This window comes from Thunnus thynnus, chromosome 18, assembly GCF_963924715.1.
Source record: "Thunnus thynnus chromosome 18, fThuThy2.1, whole genome shotgun sequence".
NCBI classification, from domain to species: Eukaryota; Metazoa; Chordata; class Actinopteri; order Scombriformes; family Scombridae; genus Thunnus; species Thunnus thynnus.
The window spans coordinates 559,463-580,545 of NC_089534.1; the positions used below are offsets into that span (position 1 = coordinate 559,463).

Consider the following 21,083-nt stretch of genomic DNA (forward strand, 5'->3'; position numbering starts at 1 on the left):
ATTTACATACATGTTATTATTACAAACAAAATGAGACAAAAATATAAAATATAAAATATGTTCAAATCTGCAGAAAACAGCAGAAGCTGATAAAATACAAAAAAAGGGATGTGATGATTATTTAAACTACGTCACCTCTACAGCAGAAATATGCTTTTAAATTTAAATGACTGAAGGAAACTCTCTGCTCTTAAAGGAGAATCCTACAACACCCACAATGCACTGCAAGCATCTCGTCCAATGACTGTACTTGTTTAGAACCAGTCAAAATGCTTTTTACACTGCCAGTCACACTCACACACATTCACACACATTCACACACTGCTGGCAGCCGTCAGGAGCAGTTCAGGGTTCAGTATTTTCAGAGGTCGAGTCGCTCTCTGCGTCCTGAGCCACAGCTGTCCAATCATCTTCTGACGGTGTGTTTATGGTGCGCAGGCTACGTGTACAGACACAAAGTTAGTGAGCAGCGTTATTTATCTTCACTGAAGCTTCTCATCTACGAAACGTTGTTCCTCATCAGTCTGGATGTATCGAACCAGTGTGATGATCATAAAAATCAGCAGTTATATTGATCCTGCAAACTTACAGTTACTGAGAGTATCGGCTGCACACGAGCTGCTGACTGCCAGTCAGAACCTCCCAGTCCACCTCCCAGTCTACCTCCCAGTCCACCTCCCAGTCCACCTCCCGGTCCACCTCCTAGTCCACCTCCCAGTCCACCTCCCAGTCTGCCGTTGTGTGTGACTGTGTTCAAGCTGGACGCAGCGTAAAGTTTCCTTACAGTCGCTGTTCTGTGTTCAGAGTTACAGTCTGATATAAAAACAAAGTCAGCAGAGTTTTCAGTCGGTGGAGGTCACTTCCTCCTCCAGACCGTCTGATATCACTGCCATGTTCAACCTCATAGGTTGTAACAGTGAAGCCACGTCTCTGCTGTAAAGCTCGTTGTTTGTTAGTGTTTGTGTTCGGTTGTAACGTCGCTTCCTGCTCCACAGTCTGTTGTGTCCGACTCCACAGCGCCACATTCAGCCTCGAATCATCAAACTAGTTTTATTCCAAACATGCTGATATTTTAAAGTCTTCAGTATTACGATATTTTCTCCATCGCTAGCGTAGCATGCTAGATGGAGTGTTTTGGGAAACCCACATTTTACCGTCCTTGAAGGCACCACCACAGAAAATGAGGAAAACATAGTTTGTCGTCTAATGCAGATTTCCAAAGTCCACCAGAGTCCACATGAGCTGGGAGCTCTGGGAGCTCTGGGAGCAACATGGAGGCAAGTTAAACACTGTTCATCTGCATGAACAACCCAACTGCAATGATACAATGTTTCCCTTTAAGCTAAGGCTAAGTTAGAGTCTTAAATAAACTGAGACTGCTAACAGACTGAGGCTAATGCTAATAGGCTAAAGCTAACTGGCTGAAGCTAATGCTAAGCTAATGATTAGCTGGTTAATCTCAGTTTATGAAGTAAAGTATGTGACATCAGACTTGCTTCACTCTGATTGGCTGCTCAGCTGAGGATCAGAGATTGTTTGTTAAGTGAAGATGAACTCTCGAACAGTTTTTAACTCTCTGCAGCAGCCATGCTTTTATTGTGAAACAGGAAGCACAACGTGTTCAGACTGCAGCACAAACATAGCTGGTATTCAACACAACTGTCCTGCTGCTCACAGACAGACGTCTTTTGTCCTGGATGAGGCGGGGTGGGGGGGTGGTGGGGGGGTCAGACGCCGCCGGTTCCCTCCACCACCCACCACAGAAGAAGAATGAGCACACACACCGACAGACGACACAGAGAGGACGACAAAGACGCGTCTGTGAGCTGCAGACGGACTCACAGAGACGTTATTTCATGTTTTCAACATCACAAACACTGCAGACAACATGAGCTCCACTTATTATATTTTATATTTACTATGTCAGTATTTATTATTATTTTAGTATTTATAGATTTATGATCTCAGAATGATGATGGATGTGTTTTTCATTCTGTTTTCACATTTCTAATATTTCTTTAATCAATTGATGTGACGATGCTGTAGGTTTATATCTGACTACATTACCCATGAGCCCCGGCTGCTGCTGCTGCTATGGAGAAGAAGCCAGTGAGAGGTGTGAATCAGATGGTTGCCATGGTTACTAACTTCACTCAAAGTAACCCAGAAATTAAAACTGAACTGATTTAATCATTCATGCAGTGTAACCATGGTAACCCAGCTAATTTAGCTAAGCCGGCTAGCATACATCTATGAGCATGCTACAGCTAAGTGTTGCAGAGTCGGTGAATTATTAACAGTTTGACTTCCTGTACCGAACGATCCAGGACGAACACGCGTACGATCACAGCGCTGATATTCAGTCACATGACTGAAGCGGAACCACAAACACCTTCACTCATCAGACTGCAGCCTGAAGTTAATGAGAACATTTAAACAACATTTAAACAACGTGACCAATCAGAGTTTCTTACCTTCACCCATCGGGACGTCACAGGAGGAGCTGCGAGATCCTTCAGGCATCACACCGACCTGCACACACACACGCGCACACACACACACACGCGCACACGCACACACACACACACGCACACGCACACACGCACACACACACACACACACGCACACACGCACACACACACACACACGCACACACACACACAAGCACACACGCACACACACACACACGCACACACACACACACGCACACACGCACACACGCACACACACATGCACACACACACACACATGCACACACACACACACACGCACACACACACACACACACGCACAAAGTGACAAACAGTCAAAATCTCAAGACAAAAACTGTGAAACTCAACGTTTTAGTTCAACGTGAGCAAGACGTTGTAAACATCTACGTCTCCATGGCAACGGAGCAAAGCAGTAATTAGGAGAGTTAACAGAGTTCAACTTTACATCTCAGCAGGAAGAGTCTGAAACATCTTCATGAAGCTTTTTACCCGTTTCTGTTATTAAACTCATGAAGAGAAGCAGAGAGAAGAAATAAAGAGAAGAAGAAGAAGAAGATCAGGTGGTCTCTGATGAAGAGCAGCGCTGGTTCTTCTTGTTTTCTCTACTTTATCAAACATCCTTTATTTTATTTCTTATTATTTAGTTGTGTCTGAGACATCGAGGGATAATTAATCCTGAATAATTAATATAAACATCCTGTCACATGACTCTTCTCTGTTTTAATAGATCTGAACTGAGAAGATCAGTTTTCAGTGTTTGTCTCCTTTAACCAATCACAGAGCAGCGAGGTCACATGGTACAGAGGTAGAACCTGATAACTAGTCAATCAGTTACCAACTATTGAACTAATCACCAACTGTTCTGATAATCAATTACTGGCTTTGACTAAAGTCCAAATTCTCTGATTCAGCTCCTTAAATGTGAATATTTTCTGGTTTCTTTAGTCTCTTTGACAGTAAACTGAGAAACATTTTATGGACCAAAAGACTAATTGATTAATTGATAATGAAAATAATCGTTAGCTGCATCCTGGTTGGAACTTCAGAGCAGAAAGTTAAAGATTTCTGACATCAAAGCTTTAATTTCCTCAAATGTTACAGTCAATGACTGTTGTGTGTGTGTGTGAGTGTGATAAAAGAGGAAGTTAACAGAGGTCATAAAGTGTCTCGTCTCCTCTGCAGGTGTGTTCAGGTGAAGGTGATGCGTTCAGGGACACTGCGGCAGCTCGGTCAGCAGACGTGTTTATTACACAGCTGACGGATGTTCACATCACATCCGTAACTCGACGTTAACGCAGCGGCAACTAAATGTTCCGTTCACAGCGGCGGTCGGTGAGAAGTGATGACGATGCGTTCAGAGTCCGTCTGTGTCTCAGGTGAGAACACCTGAGTCAGCGCTCTGTGTTTATTGGACGATGAGGGCAAAACAGGATCCAGACGGAGCTGAGACGTCGTGTTTCTGTCTGCAGCTCAGACTGAACTTTACTGTGAAGCAACGACGATAACTTATAAAAGTACTGACTCATATTACATGAATATTAATCTGTAGCTTTTATTTATTTTAATGTATTTTACTCCTCTTATGTTTCTCTTGTGTTTATTGACGTGAACACGCCGTCCTTAAAACTGTCGGAGGTCAGTGATGTGTTTAGTGACTCTGTATGAAAGTACAAAAGTGTTTTCAGCTGACTGCAGAGAAGCATCTCAGGATGTTACACACCTTTAACCACTTCCTGTCTGGACCACAGTGAACAGCCCTACAACATGAAGTCTGTACCTGACTGACTGAGTGATGAAGTTACACCATTGGTCAGCCACGTGTTAGGAGGCGTGTCCACACCGTCCAACCATAAACTAGTTCTGACCGAGTCTAGTTTTCAATAAGGTGGCTGAACTCCACGAGGGGAGTCACCACTGACTGTGATCAGTGGACCAATCAGCAGCCACACAGAGACGTGAATGAGCTGTGAACGTGCGAACGCAACAACCAATCACTGATCCCCGTTGTTTGTCCGGGGAACTTCTTCTCTTTGTTTTTATTCTTCATGATTGAACTTGTCTTGACTGTTTGATTTCTTACAGAGTTTATAACAGTTTGACTTTATTCTCTTTACTTTCATTGTTTACAATCTTGTAGGCTGATATAAGTTGTTACATCATGATGTCATAGATTCATGATATCACTATTATTCAGATTAGTGTGTGATGTCATCTGGCAACTTTACAAACAGACTTTAGCTTCGTTCCACTGAAAATAGTTGTTACACCGTTAAAATACAGTTTCAGTTCCAGCGTAACAATGAACTTTGTCGCTTTGTGTCAGTTAACACACACATTTAGTCAGTTAGCTATTAAACTAGCATGTTAGCAACGGTCAGCTAGCTATTAAACTAGCCTGTTAGCAGCAGTCAGTTAGCTATTAAACTATCATGTTAGCAACAGTCAGCTAGCTGTTAAACTAGCATGTTAGCAACGGTCAGCTAGCTGTTAAACTAGCATGTTAGCAACGGTCAGCTAGCTGTTAAACTAGCATGATAGCAACGGTCAGTTAGCTATTAAACTAGCATGTTAGCAACAGTCAGCTAGCTGTTAAACTAGCATGTTAGCAACAGTCAGTTAGCTATTAAACTAGCATGTTAGCAACAGTGAGCTAGCTGTTAAACTAGCATGTTAGCAACAGTCAGTTAGCTATCAAACTAGCATGTTAGCGACAGTGAGCTAGCTGTTAAACTAGCATGTTAGCAACAGTCAGTTAGCTGTTAAACTAGCATGTTAGCGACAGTCAGTTAGCTGTTAAACTAGCATGTTAGCGACAGTGAGCTAGCTGTTAAACTAGCATGTTAGCAACAGTCAGTTAGCTGTTAAACTAGCATGTTAGCAACAGTCAGTTAGCTGTTAAACTAGCATGTTAGCGACAGTCAGTTAGCTGTTAAACTAGCATGTTAGCAACAGTCAGGTGGTCGGTCAGCTGACATTTACAGCTGCAGTCCGTTAATATTAGAAACTTTTGGTCCTGAAACTTGGAGACGAATCTACAGACACAACGAGAGCTGCAACTACGATTATTTTCATTATTGATGAACCTGCCAGTTATGTTGATTCATCTTTTAGTCTATAAAACATCCCATAATCTGAGTTTCTCAGCGACAACATCTTCAGATGTCTGACTCAAAAATAAAAAAATATTCAGTTTGTAAATAAATAAAACAAAGAAACCGACAGCAGATAAATGAGTTTAAACACTGAAAAACCTTCATCTCACATCATCATCATCACGTCATTTATTGACGGCTGATCGATTGAACTGATTGAGCATCAGCTGACGGCGGTCCAACTCCGGTTGCCATGGTAACCTCAGTGAACAGAGACAGGAAGTCCTGCTGAAGGTGTGAACGCCCTGAGGCAGCGTGTCTGAGCATGCTCAGAATGCATCTGATCAGGTCAGGAATCTGACCTGTTACCATGGAAACACAGTGTAGAGACACACAGGTACAACCTGTTCACTTCCTGTTTCTATGTTTACTTTATTCATTTAGTTTGGTTTATTATTGATTGATTAGTTCGTTTTATTGATTATTGTAAACTTTGTATTCCTGTTTTATCTTTTAGTTCTTTTTATTTGTATAAAACTCTTTAGATTTTTTGAGACTGTTTCCTGTGATGTGATGAGATTTACTGCTGATAAATGACTTTCACACACTTTAACATCACTAAACATTCAACATTAAACACTAACTCAGTGTGAACAAGCTTCATGTAAACTGATAAAAACAGACAACCAGACTTCAGGACAATAATCCCACATTTTACAGCCAAACTGTCTTTATATTGATTATTTTCTCTCCTTTGGACTCAAAAAGTTGAAACACGAATCTTCATTTTGTTATTTTGCTTTCTGCAGAGATATAAATCTGACAAACATGTCTCAGTAACTCTGAATCTTTTATATCCACCGTTCAACTCGGCACAAAACACAATCATGAAGAATCTTTTTATCTGATCAAACCTGCGCAGAGTTCAGACTTGTTCTGTTTGTTGAGTCGTTGCGAAACAAACCGGCAACACTTGAAGTTTCCTATAAACAAGTGTTGTCTTGTGTGTGATATTTATACCGAATCAAAAAGTCATTATTGATGATTTGAATATTGATTATGTTGAGTTGTGAGAGGAGGTTATTTCCTCAGACAAGCAGGTAACCTTTAAACGATTAGATTCCTTAACGCAGTTCATCAGTAACCACACCTTCAGGCTGCAGGCGAAGCGGAGACTTTCTGACAGGATCGATTATTCATTTCACTTCAGATTAAAGAAACAAAATCAAACTGAAGCTTCGAGTCTGTTTTTATAAATGTCTGAAGTTTAAAGTGAAGACAGAAGCGAGCAGAGCAGTTAAACCTGCTGAAAGACTTTTTACCTTCATGTTTCCTCTCAAACATTTCCTGAAACTAACTGAACACGAAGAGTCGAGTCTCAACTCACCTCGGTGACGTTTAAATACAGAAGCTTCCGTAAATGTTCCGTAAAGTCGCATCAACGCTGACAGTCGGTTTAAATTCTCTCTGTTCGCTGTTTTCTGCTCATTAAAACATCCGTCTGCTGCGGACACATTCCGACCGTCTGCGCATGCGCCTCATTCAAAGAGTAGAAAAAAGACGTGAAGAAAAGTAGAACTCACCATCAGCTCCACTCTGAACACTGGAGGTTCCACTGAGGACCGACGGAGGGTTCTACCGAGGACCGACAGAGGGTTCTACCGAGGACCGGCGGAGGGTTCTACTGAGGACCAACAGAGGATTCTACCGAGAACCAACAGAGGGTTCTACCGAGGACCGACGGAGGGTTCTACCGAGGACCAAGAGAGGGTTCTACCGAGGACCGACAGAGGGTTCTACCGAGGACCGACGGAGGGTTCTACCGAGGACCGACAGAGGGTTCTACCGAGGACCGACAGAGGGTTCTACCGAGGACCAAGAGAGAGTTCTACCGAGGACCGACGGAGGGTTCAAAAGACCAACAGAGGGTTCTACTGAGGACCATCAGAGGGTTCTAAAGACCAACAGAGGGTTCTACTGAGAACCAACAGAGGGTTCTACTGAGAACCAACAGAGGGTTCTACTGAGGACCATCAGAGGGTTCTAAAGACCAACAGAGGGTTCTAAAGACCAACAGAGGGTTCTACTGAGGACCATCAGAGGGTTCTAAAGACCAACAGAAGGCTCTACTGAGAACCAACAGAGGGTTCTAAAGACCAACAGGGTTCTACTGAGAACCAACAGAGGGTTCTAAAGACCAAAAGAGGATTCTACTGAGACAAACAGAGGGTTCTAAAGACCATCAGAGGGTTCTAAAGACCAACAGAGGGTTCTAAAGACCAACAGAGGGTTCTACTGAGGACCATCAGAGGGTTCTAAAGACCAACAGAAGGCTCTACTGAGAACCAACAGAGGGTTCTAAAGACCAACAGAGGGTTCTACTGAGAACCAACAGAGGGTTCTAAAGACCAAAAGAGGATTCTACTGAGGACCATCAGAGGGTTCTAAAGACCAACAGAGGGTTCTACTGAGGACCATCAGAGGGTTCTAAAGACCAACAGAAGGCTCTACTGAGAACCAACAGAGGGTTCTAAAGACCAACAGAGGGTTCTACTGAGAACCAACAGAGGGTTCTAAAGACCAAAAGAGGATTCTACTGAGACAAACAGAGGGTTCTAAAGACCAACAGAGGGTTCTAAAGACCAACAGAGGGTTCTACCGAGAACCAACAGAGGATTCTAAAGACCAACAGAGGGTTCTACTGAGAACCAAGAGAGGGTTCTACTGAGGACCATCAGAGGGTTTTAAAGACCAACAGAGGGTTCTACTGAGAACCAAGAGAGGGTTCTACTGAGGACCATCAGAGGGTTTTAAAGACCAAAAGAGGATTCTACTGAGAACCAACAGAGGGTTCTACCGAGGACCGGCGGAGGGTTCTACCGAGGACCGACGGAGGGTTCTACCGAGGACCGACGGAGGGTTCAAAAGACCAACAGAGGGTTCTACTGAGGACCATCAGAGGGTTCTAAAGACCAACAGAGGGTTCTACTGAGAACCAACAGAGGGTTTTAAAGACTAACAGAGGGTTCTACTGAGAACCAACAGAGGGTTCTAAAGACCAAAAGAGGATCTACTGAGGACCATCAGAGGGTTCTAAAGACCAACAGAGGGTTCTAAAGACCAACAGAGGGTTCTACTGAGGACCATCAGAGGGTTCTAAAGACCAACAGAAGGCTCTACTGAGAACCAACAGAGGGTTCTAAAGACCAAAAGAGGATTCTACTGAGACAAACAGAGGGTTCTAAAGACCAACAGAGGGTTCTACTGAGAACCAACAGAGGGTTCTAAAGACCAAAAGAGGATTCTACTGAGACAAACAGAGGGTTCTACTGAGAACCAACAGAGGGTTCTAAAGACCAAAAGAGGATTCTACTGAGACAAACAGAGGGTTCTAAAGACCAACAGAGGGTTCTAAAGACCAACAGAGGGTTCTACCGAGAACCAACAGAGGATTCTAAAGACCAACAGAGGGTTCTACTGAGAACCAAGAGAGGGTTCTACTGAGGACCATCAGAGGGTTTTAAAGACCAACAGAGGGTTCTACTGAGAACCATCAGAGGTTTCTAAAGACCAACAGAGGGTTCTACTGAGAACCAAGAGAGGGTTCTACTGAGGACCATCAGAGGGTTTTAAAGACCAAAAGAGGATTCTACTGAGAACCAACAGAGGGTTCTAAAGACCAACAGAGGGTTCTAAAGACCAACAGAGGGTTCTACCGAGAACCAACAGAGGATTCTAAAGACCAACAGAGGGTTCTACTGAGAACCATCAGAGGGTTTTAAAGACCAACAGAGGGTTCTACTGAGAACCATCAGAGGGTTCTACTGAGGACCATCAAAGGGTTCTAAAGACCAACAGAGGGTTCTACTGAGAACCATCAGAGGGTTTTAAAGATCAACAGAGGGTTCTACTGAGAACCATCAGAGGGTTTAAAAGACCAACAGAGGTTTCTATTGAGAACCATCAGAGGGTTTTAAAGACCAACAGAGGGTTCTACTGAGAACCATCAGAGGGTTTTAAAGATCAACAGAGGGTTCTACTGAGAACCAACAGAGGGTTCTACTGAGAACTGTTTTTATTGAATGTTGAAAACATGCAGCCAATAAAAACCAAACAGCAGAACAATAATAATCAAAGATGCTTTAGCAGCTTTACAGGAAGCATAAACATGACTGTTATATGACAGTATAATATATATATTGATTATTGACAGTAAATATTTAGTATTATATATTTAATGACAGTATAATATACATTGATAATGGACAGTATATATTATATATTTAATGAGTGTGTACAGGAAGCATTAACAGGAAGTTACAGCTGCAGGTTTGTTTTCGTTGGTCGACTGCAGAGACTCAGATTAAATCTTTACTGAGTCATTAAACTCTGCAACATTTAACTTCACTTTAATCCTTAAAAATCAAATTCTGCTGTTTCTGCTTCAGTGACGTCAGGAGGAAACTTTACTCTTAAAATGACTCCAGAACATCTGACTGACAACTTATTAAAAACACATAAAACACGTGTTGGTTTGTGTGTTTTTAATAAGTTCTCACGTTTAACTGATGTCAAATATGAGACACAGAAACACAAAGAGATCAGCTGGTTTAGGTTCAGTCTAATGTGATGCAGATGTTACTGATGCTGATTGATTGATTGATTGATTTCCTGCTGCTTACCTGGAAAACTCACCTGCCTGAAAGCTTATTGTGTTACTATGACAACCATGTTTCTGATCTGAGCTTCATCATCTCTTGTCTCTTCTAACATAAACTATATGTTTATTTCAAATGTGTTGTTTTTATTTAATGTGGTGAAAACGAATAAAACATAGAAACCAACAGCTTTAGTTTCAGGCTCCACTGAACACTTTAAAGTTTAAAGGATTTTTATGGTTTAATATAAATGTGTCGCCTCCTGCTGGACGTCAGAGCTGCTCTCTGACCGTCAGACGACACAAACATTTCAAACTTCAACTTTAAAAACCAACTGTGACCCCATAGAAACAGCTCATGTGTTTATGAGTGAACAGAGTTCACAACAAAACCTGTTTCAGCCTGTCAGAGCACACACACACACACACACAGACACACACACAAACACAAACACAAACACACACAAACACACACAAACACAAACACACACAAACACACACACACACACACAGACACACACACACACACAAACACAAACACACAAACACACACACACACAAACACACACACACACACACACACACAGACACACACACAAACACAAACACAAACACACACAAACACAAACACACACAAACACAAACACACACAAACACAAACACACAAACACACACAAACACAAACACAAACACAAACAAACACAACATTCAGCGTCATTATTACAGTTTCTGTTTGTTTCACAGGTTGAATTTAAAGGAATTTACAGATTTTACAGTCGTATCATCGTCTCTGTGCTGTCGGTTGTAAACCTGTATCTCCAGTTTGGGCGCGGCGTCTCTCTCACTTGTTTCTTGTTTCTCATGACGTCATCAGCTGATACCGACAGCTGGAGATACGAGGTTTACATCCGACAGCTGAAAACACGTATCATCATCACATTTCCCATTTAATAATTATAATCCTTATAAATTATAAGGAAACAGTTCATGTGTTTATGAGTGAACACATGAACACATTTTATAAATAAATAAATAAATCTGCTCCTTTAATTTGTGCTAAAATAAAGAAATAATGTAATTTTAAAATAAAACTGAATTAATTTAAGACTTTTTAATTCTGCTTTTATTATTCAATGATCTGTTTGTTGTTTGTTTCCTGAACTTTCAGCTTCATTCATGTTTAAAGGATTAATGTATTATATAATGTTTCCTTCTTGTTATTAACTATGTTTATATTGTTTTATGTATTTGCTCTTATTGATCCTTTTATCTGCCTTTTACAGCGTCTCACAACACTCTCTAGCCGCAGCTTTCAGCTGCATCTCATGGTCTTCCTCAGTGTTCATGGAGACGGTTCAGTTATCGTCATGAGCTTCAGAAACAAGTTGAAGTCGTTTGTTTGATGTTTTATCGTTTCGTCTCTTTAATATAAAGACATTAAATGTATTTTGTGACAGTAAATCTGAAACTTTATTGACATCAGAAACACTGAACATTAAAAACATGACGGCAGCAGATGTTGAACAACCTGAGATGATTCAAATAACAGAATTTCATATTTACAGTCAAACTAACAATCATTCACACGTTTTAAATGAAAAACACAAACTCATAAATACATTAAAACAGATATCAAATATATATAAACAGTAAAGATTCACCTGAGAAACCCAACTAAACAAAAACATGTTCATACAGAAAAATACAAGCTGAACATCTGATATGTAAAAACTGAACTGAGCTCATTTAATAAATATGTTGCTCAGACTGAAAATCTGACAAAGATTCACAGAAACAAACAAACAAACAGAAACACGAGCAGAGAAACAACAAGAAAACAACAATTAAAAGGAAAATGACACAAAAACATCAACACGTCAGGCAGCAGCAGGTCGTCACGGTGACAGCGGCGGTGATGATGTCATACAGGTTTGGTGGTGCTGTTGTAAACGAGCGAGTCCTGCTCGGGCAGCGCCACGTGGGCGGGGCCTGTGGCGACGGGGCGGTGCGAGCGCTCCCGCCGCGACTTCAGGAAGCAGTAGGTGAGGATCGCCAACAGAGCCAAGATGGCCACCGACAGGACGACGGCCAGCGCGATGGAGCCTGAGGAGGAGACTGTGAGGTCACTTCCTGTCACTGCTGACTGTGATACTACATCGTCCATCATCATATCATCATCATCATCATCATCATCCTCATCAGAATAAACTGGTGGAAACATGAAGTCTGTCTCACCTGAGTCGTCTTCATCTTCATCCTCGAAGCGTTCAAACATCCCTCTGGCGAAAACATGTCGCTCTGCAGACACACGGAGAGAAGAAAACCAGTTAAAGTGAACTGGAGCAGAGAACGAGGATCCTGATCAATGAAGCCGCATGTTTAATACTGTACTCACTGCAGGGGTCCAGCATCCAGACCTGGACCAGGTTTTCCTCTAATGTGTCTCCTGTCTGTATATAACTGTGTGTTTAACACTCTAAGGATCTATATGTGCTGTGTGTGTATCAGTGTGTATTTGTACCAGTCACTCCGTCGCAGGTCTTGCTGCACTTCTCCTCCGTCTCAAAGTTGTTTTCATTTCCGTCACAGCCGCCAAAGGTGAAGCGTTGACACTTCCTGTCCAGAGGGTCGTAGTACCAGCGGGTGTGACTGGCCCGGCAGGGGCCGGTGCGGGGGGGCTCCGTGCACCGAGCTGAGGGGGTGGGGGGGGGTGGGGGGGGCACAGTTAGCATGTAGCCTGTTAGCTTGTTAGCTCAAAGAGACAGAGTCACACACTGACCTTTCCTCTCGTTCACATCGATGCTCAGCAGCCGAGAGAGGGTCTGATTCACTGAGGAAGAGGAGGAGGAAGGTCACTGCCTTTAGTTCCTGCTGAATGTGTGTTCTTGTGTGTGTGTGTGTGTGTGTGTGTTACATTTGTTGCAGTGGTTCTCGTCTGATCCGTTGCTGCAGTGCGTCACGCCGTCACACTCCAGACTTCTGTCCAGACAACAACTACTGCTGCAGACCAGCTGATCAGGAAGACACGCAGACCCACACACCTCTGCACACACACACACACACACACACACACACACACACACACACACACACACACACACACACACACACACACACACACACACACACACACACACACACACACAATCATATTAACACTTTACATCCTAAACATGCTGCAGAGCTGAGATGAAGAGGTGCATTGTGGGACTGACCGGTGGTGGGCAGAGCGATGCTTCTCTCTGACGTCACTGTGGACGAAAACACTCATCAGTAGTATTTAACCAGGATGAAGCAGAACTGTGTGTGTGTGTGTGTACAGTCAGGTGTGTGTGTTACCTGTGTGTACTGTCAGGTGTGTGTGTATGTGTGTACAGTCAGGTGTGTGTGTTACCTGTGTGTACTGTCAGGTGTGTGTGTATGTGTGTACAGTCAGGTGTGTGTGTATGTGTGTACAGTCAGGTGTGTGTGTGTGTTACCTGTGTGTACAGTCAGGTGTGTGTGTTACCTGTGTGTACAGTCAGGTGTGTGTGTGTGTTACCTGTGTGTACAGTCAGGTGTGTGTGTTACCTGTGTGTACAGTCAGGTGTGTGTGTGTGTGTGTGTGTGTGTACAGTCAGGTGTGTGTGTTTCCTGTGTGTACAGTCAGGTGTGTGTGTGTTACCTGTGTGTACTGTCAGGTGTGTGTGTGTGTATGTGTGTACAGTCAGGTGTGTGTGTTACCTGTGTGTACTGTCAGGTGTGTGTGTATGTGTGTACAGTCAGGTGTGTGTGTTACCTGTGTGTACTGTCAGGTGTGTGTGTATGTGTGTACAGTCAGGTGTGTGTGTTACCTGTGTGTACTGTCAGGTGTGTGTGTATGTGTGTACAGTCAGGTGTGTGTGTTACCTGTGTGTACTGTCAGGTGTGTGTGTATGTGTGTACAGTCAGGTGTGTGTGTATGTGTGTACAGTCAGGTGTGTGTGTGTGTTACCTGTGTGTACAGTCAGGTGTGTGTGTTACCTGTGTGTACAGTCAGGTGTGTGTGTGTGTTACCTGTGTGTACAGTCAGGTGTGTGTGTTACCTGTGTGTACTGTCAGGTGTGTGTGTGTGTGTGTGTGTGTACAGTCAGGTGTGTGTGTTTCCTGTGTGTACAGTCAGGTGTGTGTGTTACCTGTGTGTACTGTCAGGTGTGTGTGTATGTGTGTACAGTCAGGTGTGTGTGTATGTGTGTACTGTCAGGTGTGTGTGTATGTGTGTACAGTCAGGTGTGTGTGTGTGTGTGTGTGTACAGTCAGGTGTGTGTGTGTTACCTGTGTGTACAGTCAGGTGTGTGTGTGTGTGTGTGTGTACTGTCAGGTGTGTGTGTTACCTGTGACTCCTCTGCAGGCGGAAATACACTCATCTTTGGACAGGAAGTTGTTGTCGTTTGATTTACAGCCTCCGAACACAAACTGCACACAGTCGCCCGTCTCTGCGTCATAACGCCAGCGAGGAAACGAAGCGCGACACGGACCGACCTTCTCCGGAGCCAGACAGTACTCTGATAGGACAGAGGAGGTCATGTGATACAGAGTCAGACAGTACTCTGATAGGACAGAGGAGGTCATGTGATACAGAGTCAGACAGTACTCTGATAGGACGGAGGAGGTCATGTGATACAGAGTCAGACAGTACTCTGATAGGACAGAGGAGGTCATGTGATAAATAGTCAGACAGTACTCTGATAGGACAGAGGAGGTCATGTGACACAGTTTCTGCTTCATCAGTTTCATTAATATAAAACTAAATGTTTGTCTTTGACGTGAGGAAGAAAAAAAATCAACTTATCACAAAAATCTGAACAATTTAAATGTGAAGCATCAAAGTTCTTCTTAGAATCTGACAAAACAATCCCAACTCAAAGTCCTCCTACTAACTTCAAGAGCTTTCAACTGTGTCACATGGTCTCCTCAATCATCACTTTAGCAAGTAAGTGGACCTTGAGTTGGGTTTGTTTCATCAGATTCATATGAGCAGGTGATCAATAATCAATAATCAATAATAGGAGGAACACAGCTGGGGAGGGGCGGGGCAAAGAACAGATATTGATCAGGTGACTTCACAGATAAAGAATAAAAACAATGATCAGTGGGCGGTAACCATGGTGATGAACCTTCATACACTGTTACACCTGTAATGTGCAGTTACAGGTGTGTCACTACTTTTTATTACGATATCAAACGGTGGTGAAAGAAGCACTCAGATGCTTCATTTAAGCAGAAGTAATAATAGTGCAAACAAGTACTAAAGTGTTCTGAAAGTATCAAAGGCAAAGTACTCATTACACAGAGAGGCATGTTTTTAGGTTATTATCATTATTATTATTACATATTTGGAGTTGATTTGAATTTCTTTATATACAACTGAGTAGTTTAATTTTATTAACTGATCAGATGTTTGTGTGAAATCTTAATTTAAATTAAAGTCAGATACATGAGATGCAGTAATAAGTAGTGTATGTTTCTTGAGTCAAAGTATAAAATAATATTAAAAACTTGAGTTTTTTTGAAGCACAAATACTTCAGAATTAGTAGTTGAGTAAGTGAGTTCATTTCACTTTTACCTCATTTACACCTGACATTAACATGTGATCAGTATCTGGATACGTTACCTGGATAAAGTAAAACATGTTATTGCTGTGAATGCAACCTGTACAGCGTGACCACAGTCATTAGAAAAAAATCAAACTAGTACGTTAAAAGGTCACCGAGCTCCGCCTCTTCCTGCTAGTTAAAGCAGGCCCCGCAAAAACTACAAGTACCAGCAGCTAGAAGTCTTCCCTCGTTAAAACTACAAGTACCAGCAGCTAGAAGTCTTCCCTCGTTAAAACTACAAATACCAGCAGCTAGAAGTCTTCCCTCGTTAAAACTACAAATACCAGCAGCTAGAAGTCTTCCCTCGTTAAAACTACAAATACCAGCAGCTAGAAGTCTTCCCCTCGTTAAAACTACAAATACCAGCAGCTAGAAGTCTTCCCTCGTTAAAACTACAAGTACCAGCAGCTAGAAGTCTTCCCTCATTAAAACTACAAGTACCAGCAGCTAGAAGTCTTCCCTCGTTAAAACTACAAGTACCAGCAGCTAGAAGCCTTCCCTCGTTAAAACTACAAGTACCAGCAGCTAGAAGTCTTCCCTCGTTAAAACTACAAGTACCAGCAGCTAGAAGTCTTCCCCTCGTTAAAACTACAAGTACCAGCAGCTAGAAGCCTTCCCTCATTAAAACTACAAGTACCAGCGACTAGAGGTCTTCCCTCGTTAAAACTACAAGTACCAGCGACTAGAAGTCTTCCCTCGTTAAAACTACAAGTACCAGCGACTAGAAGTCTTCCCTCGTTAAATCTACAAGTACCAGCAGCTAGAAGTCTTCCCTCGTTAAATCTACAAGTACCAGCAGCTAGAAGCCTTCTCTCGTTAAAACTACGAGTACCAGCAGCTAGAAGTCTTCCCTCGTTAAAACTACAAGTACCAGCAGTAAGAAGTGATTTAGAAATGATTAACAGCTATTTCTCATATTGAGATCTGATCACAAACAAGAACACATGTTGAAACCAGGTGTGAACGTGACTGAACTAAACATGTTCATAAAGTGTGCTGATGAACACTTTTCTCCCACAATGCAATGCACACAGGAAATGCAGCAGCTGGAAAATATCAGAATAAAATGCTTCAGAAAGATCTCAACCAACAAAAACATAAACATAAAATATCCATCTGTCAAGTCACAGTTTTGGTCGATACTGAAAAACTGTCAAGTGTGCACAGTATATTTACAGATTAACCCTCAGCAGGGCGTGTGTGTGTGTGGTAACATATATTTACAATGCGTCAGCCGACACAAAAGTCAAGATGACATAATAAAAGCCTCACAGAGCTAGTTTAGTTTCTGCTGAATGTGTGTTCTCTTGTGTGTGTGTGTGTGTGTTCTTGTGTGTGTGTGTGTGTGTCAGATATTCCAGTCTAACCAGTTTGAGTCAAGGTGTGGATCATAGCTGTGAAACAACAAACACTGATTCAGTCGACTGAACATGGAATCTCTCAGCAGATTAACTGATTCTGTCTTCATCAGCAGAGTTTAACTGATCAATAAACGGACATTAATGAAATGATCGATCAATGAACTGATCCTGAATCAGCTCAAAGACTTTAAGTTCAGTTTCTTTACAAAACAACAAACTAAACAAACACAGTTCAGATTAAACTGAACACAGAAATAACCAGTGGACTACATTTCCCATGAGCACTCACTGCTGGTCAGCTCCAGGCTGAGCACCAGGACGGTGACCTCGGCATCGTCTGATTGGTTGTTGGAGTCGGTGACGGTCAGCTGGAAGACGTACGAGCCCGGCTGCAGGTTGGAGAGCCGCACCTGGTCAGCTAGAGCCGTCGTCTGCAGAACCACATTCAAAAACAATTTAAAACTTTATTCATCTGGACGAGAGAACAAGTTCTGTCTGTCGCAGAGGAAGAGATGCATTCAAATAATAAGAACAAACTTTATTTAAAACTTCTTTAACACAGAGAGACAACAGGAAGCTCCGCCTTCTGCAGAAACACATTAAAAAGCTGCAAAAAACTCAACTATTCTGAGTCACATGACACGTCACATGTACCTGCTCATCATCCTGTCCAGTGAACACGTGTCAGCTTTTACCACACATGACTGTTTCTGCTCTGAAGTGAAGCAAACACATCATTTCAGGAGTTTTTACCTCCATGGTGACGCCGGCGTCTCCGCTCTGCAGACTCCAGCGGTAGCCGGTGATGTGAGCGTCGTCCAGCGGCAGGCTCTCGGTGCCGTTGAGCGTCACCGTCTCTCCGGGCTGAACGACCACGTCACGACCCGCGTTGGCAATGGGCGGAGCCTGCCCACCTGGAGACACAGTGATGTCACACAGGTTCATGTCATGACTGAGTTCATGTTCAAGTCTCTGATCAGTTTCTGATTTTAGAGTCTAGAAAAGCTGATAATTATATAAACACTCAGCAGGAACATCTGTGTAACTTCTGTAAACATAAATTATGTTCATATACGACTGAATTACAGCAGAAATATGATTGTAGGAAACATAAAGCTGGACGGATTATTGTTGTGTTCATGAAATGAAAACAGTTTTAAATCACTGCACAACAATATAACACCATGTTTATTAAACTACAGCTGCAATGATTAATTGATTAATCGATTAGTTGCCATCTATTAAATTAATAAGCAACCATTTTAATAACTGATTAATCGTTTACATCCAAACGTTTTATTAGTTGGAGTTTTAATTTCCACCAACTTTAACTTTTAGTAGCTTTATTCATATTTTCTTCTTCTTCTAACCTTAAATCTGTTTATCACCTGGATTCACCTGCAGGCTTTATGACGTCACAGCTAGTTCTTTCAGGTGTGAGAGCTCAGTTAATGTTAGTCATATATGATCTTTATTAATCTCCTGTTGATCATCTTGTGGCCCTGCAGGGGCCCAGAGCCCAGGTTGAGAACCCTTCCTGCTATGAGACTTTATGTAACTGACCTGGGTCCTCAGGTGGACTCACCTGCTGCCGGCGGCCCCGCCAGGTACTGCAGGAACACGGACTTTCGGATGTAGCTCAGGTATCCGACCTGGTTCACGAACCTGCACACGAAGCGGTTTCTGTGGACGCAGTTGAAGAGGACGCAGGCGCGGCTCTCCTCCGCCGCCGCTCCGCTGCTGCGCGGCTCCAGCAGCGCCAGGTTGCAGCGCGGGTCCTTGCAGCACGCGAGCTCACAGAACTCCGCGGAGGGCGCATGCGCAGTGGACAGCAGAACCGCTCCCTCCTTCACCGCGTCTTCCGCGTCCAGCACGAAGTTCTCCTGACCGGAGCGGAAAGCGCCGCTGCAGGACGCGTCCTCTGCCGCTCCTCCGCCGGGCCGCAGCAGCAACAACAGCAGGGGGAGGAGGAGGAGGGAGGAAAAGGAATGAGAGGAGGAAGACGAGAATGGAGGCATTTTCAGCTGCAGTCAGTCTGAGTGTGGGAGGAAGAACACTGTTTACCGCGTCCTGACGCGTGTCGCCGCTCCGCGCGGATCAGTTGTTGTTTCCGCAGAAAAAGAAGTGACGAAACGTTTTTAACTTTGTTGTCAATTAAAACGTTAAAAGATTAAAAAGACAAAGTGTCATTAAAGACTGCTGCTGTCGCCTGCGCTGCTCAGGTGTGTCTCACCTGCTCACATACAGGGAGACAAACACGACGCTCCGCCCACAGGCCTGCTGACTGACTCGGCTCTGACGTCACGCAGGTGTGTCGCACCTGCAGCAGAGACCTGAGATCTACGGGATCCTGCTGGTGTTAAAAACAAACTTGAGCAAATATATCAAATGTCAAATTAAATATCAAGTGTTTAATAGACTGTTAGTTTCTTTCATGTTGTTGCTGTTTAAACTCATTCACACCTCAATCAACTGGATTCATGTTTCTATGTGTTGAAGCATCAATCAGCCTGAACAGCTGCTGCACTAATATTATTAACTTTATTAAAGCACATGAACTTTGTTTAGAAAACAGATATAAAGATTATTATTATTATTATTAATGATATGAATATACAGGATATAACATGTTGGATTAATAAACTTTAATTTATGATGGGCAGCTGAGTTCTTATGACCAAAGTACAATTAACAATGAATAAAAAGGATTTAGGTTTTTATTGTTTAATTGGACTTTACAGCAGCCTACTTTCCTTTTCCATTGTATTTATATAACATATCTGTAATCATTCTACAATATTACTCTATAATATAATATTCTATGGTGTTTCTATAATATTAATATTTCTCTGCACTACAGTAACATCACATTGTAAATATCACATATGGTCACATATAGCAACATGATTTCCAGCTGTGATTGTTGGTAAACTCATTAATGTGAGACCTGATGTGTCTGTGATTACTGGATATCTGATATCTGATCAATGATCAATGATTCTGACCCTGCTGATGTCCTCCTGGATCAATCTCCAGCTCTGATTGATTACCTGCACCACATCATCATTATCATCATCATCATCATCAGCCTGGAGCCACACACACACTTATCTGATTAATAAATCCGTAACAATATGTCTTCATGTAAAACAGTAAAAATACATTATTATTTGTCTGTGTGGACATTTATACACTATTAATACATATATCACTATTCTATTAATATACTAAAACTGAACTATTTTAACTTCATGTTCAAACTATAACAGAATGAATAATAAAGAAAATGTGTAAAATACATTTTTGTAAATAATTTCTTTATACATGTTGTACTTATTGTAAATAAACATGTTGTAAATAAAGTTATTATTATCACTTGCATGATGTTAGTGACATATTTGAATGTTTTAACTGTAAAATCTAAACTTCCTGTTATAATTCTATTGAAAATGAAACATGTTTAAATAAATATGAATATTGATGAATTGGGGCCCTGGTGGCCGTGGATATGTCTCCATCACTGGTTCCTAAAATAGAGAAAAGTGGAACTTTAATTATTAGAAACTAAATTAAAGACTTTGAACATGTTTAATTGTAATTGTATTATAATGAGTTAATTACTTTGCTTTTAAATTATAAATTGTAAAACTCAAAGTAAAAAATATTGTTATATTTCTTAATTAATAATTGTATTTCTTTGATCTTTAAATGTTTAATGATTCGGTCACATTTAAAAAGGATATAAAGCAGCAAGAGCTCTGATTATTTTTATAGGTTATATTTTGCTCACATGGTGCGACTTCCCAAACACAGCTGTGTTTCATCAAATCACCACAAACTAACCAACATACAGGAAACTTGGGCC

At 42.1% G+C, this 21,083-nt stretch overlaps 2 protein-coding genes across 3 annotated transcripts in view; both read right to left on the bottom strand.

The window, feature by feature from the left end:
* LOC137169471 (pleckstrin homology domain-containing family G member 3-like) overlaps positions 1 to 7,127 on the bottom strand; it is a 40,524-nt gene extending 33,397 nt beyond the window's left edge. Inside the window, exons 1-2 of one of the 2 annotated variants that reach the window (XM_067572690.1) lie at positions 6,972 to 7,127; positions 2,475 to 2,532 (exon numbers count right to left, since the gene is read on the bottom strand). In XM_067572690.1, the coding sequence (XP_067428791.1) occupies positions 2,475 to 2,523 (49 nt within the window). In that variant the 5' untranslated portion in view covers positions 2,524 to 2,532; positions 6,972 to 7,127. The other variant, XM_067572689.1, reaches the window with a different exon arrangement.
* A 4,512-nt stretch (positions 7,128 to 11,639) lies between these two features.
* LOC137169478 (kunitz-type protease inhibitor 1-like) lies at positions 11,640 to 19,513 on the bottom strand. Its single transcript, XM_067572700.1, has 10 exons — positions 18,804 to 19,513; positions 17,972 to 18,132; positions 17,508 to 17,649; positions 14,594 to 14,764; positions 13,457 to 13,492; positions 13,156 to 13,284; positions 13,021 to 13,071; positions 12,763 to 12,933; positions 12,477 to 12,539; positions 11,640 to 12,344 (listed from the first exon to the last, which is right to left on the bottom strand). The coding sequence occupies exons 1-10, from the start codon at positions 19,234 to 19,236 to the stop codon at positions 12,163 to 12,165; spliced, it is 1,539 nt and encodes a 512-aa protein (XP_067428801.1). The 5' UTR covers positions 19,237 to 19,513; the 3' UTR covers positions 11,640 to 12,162.
* Between the last annotated feature and the right edge of the window lie 1,570 nt (positions 19,514 to 21,083).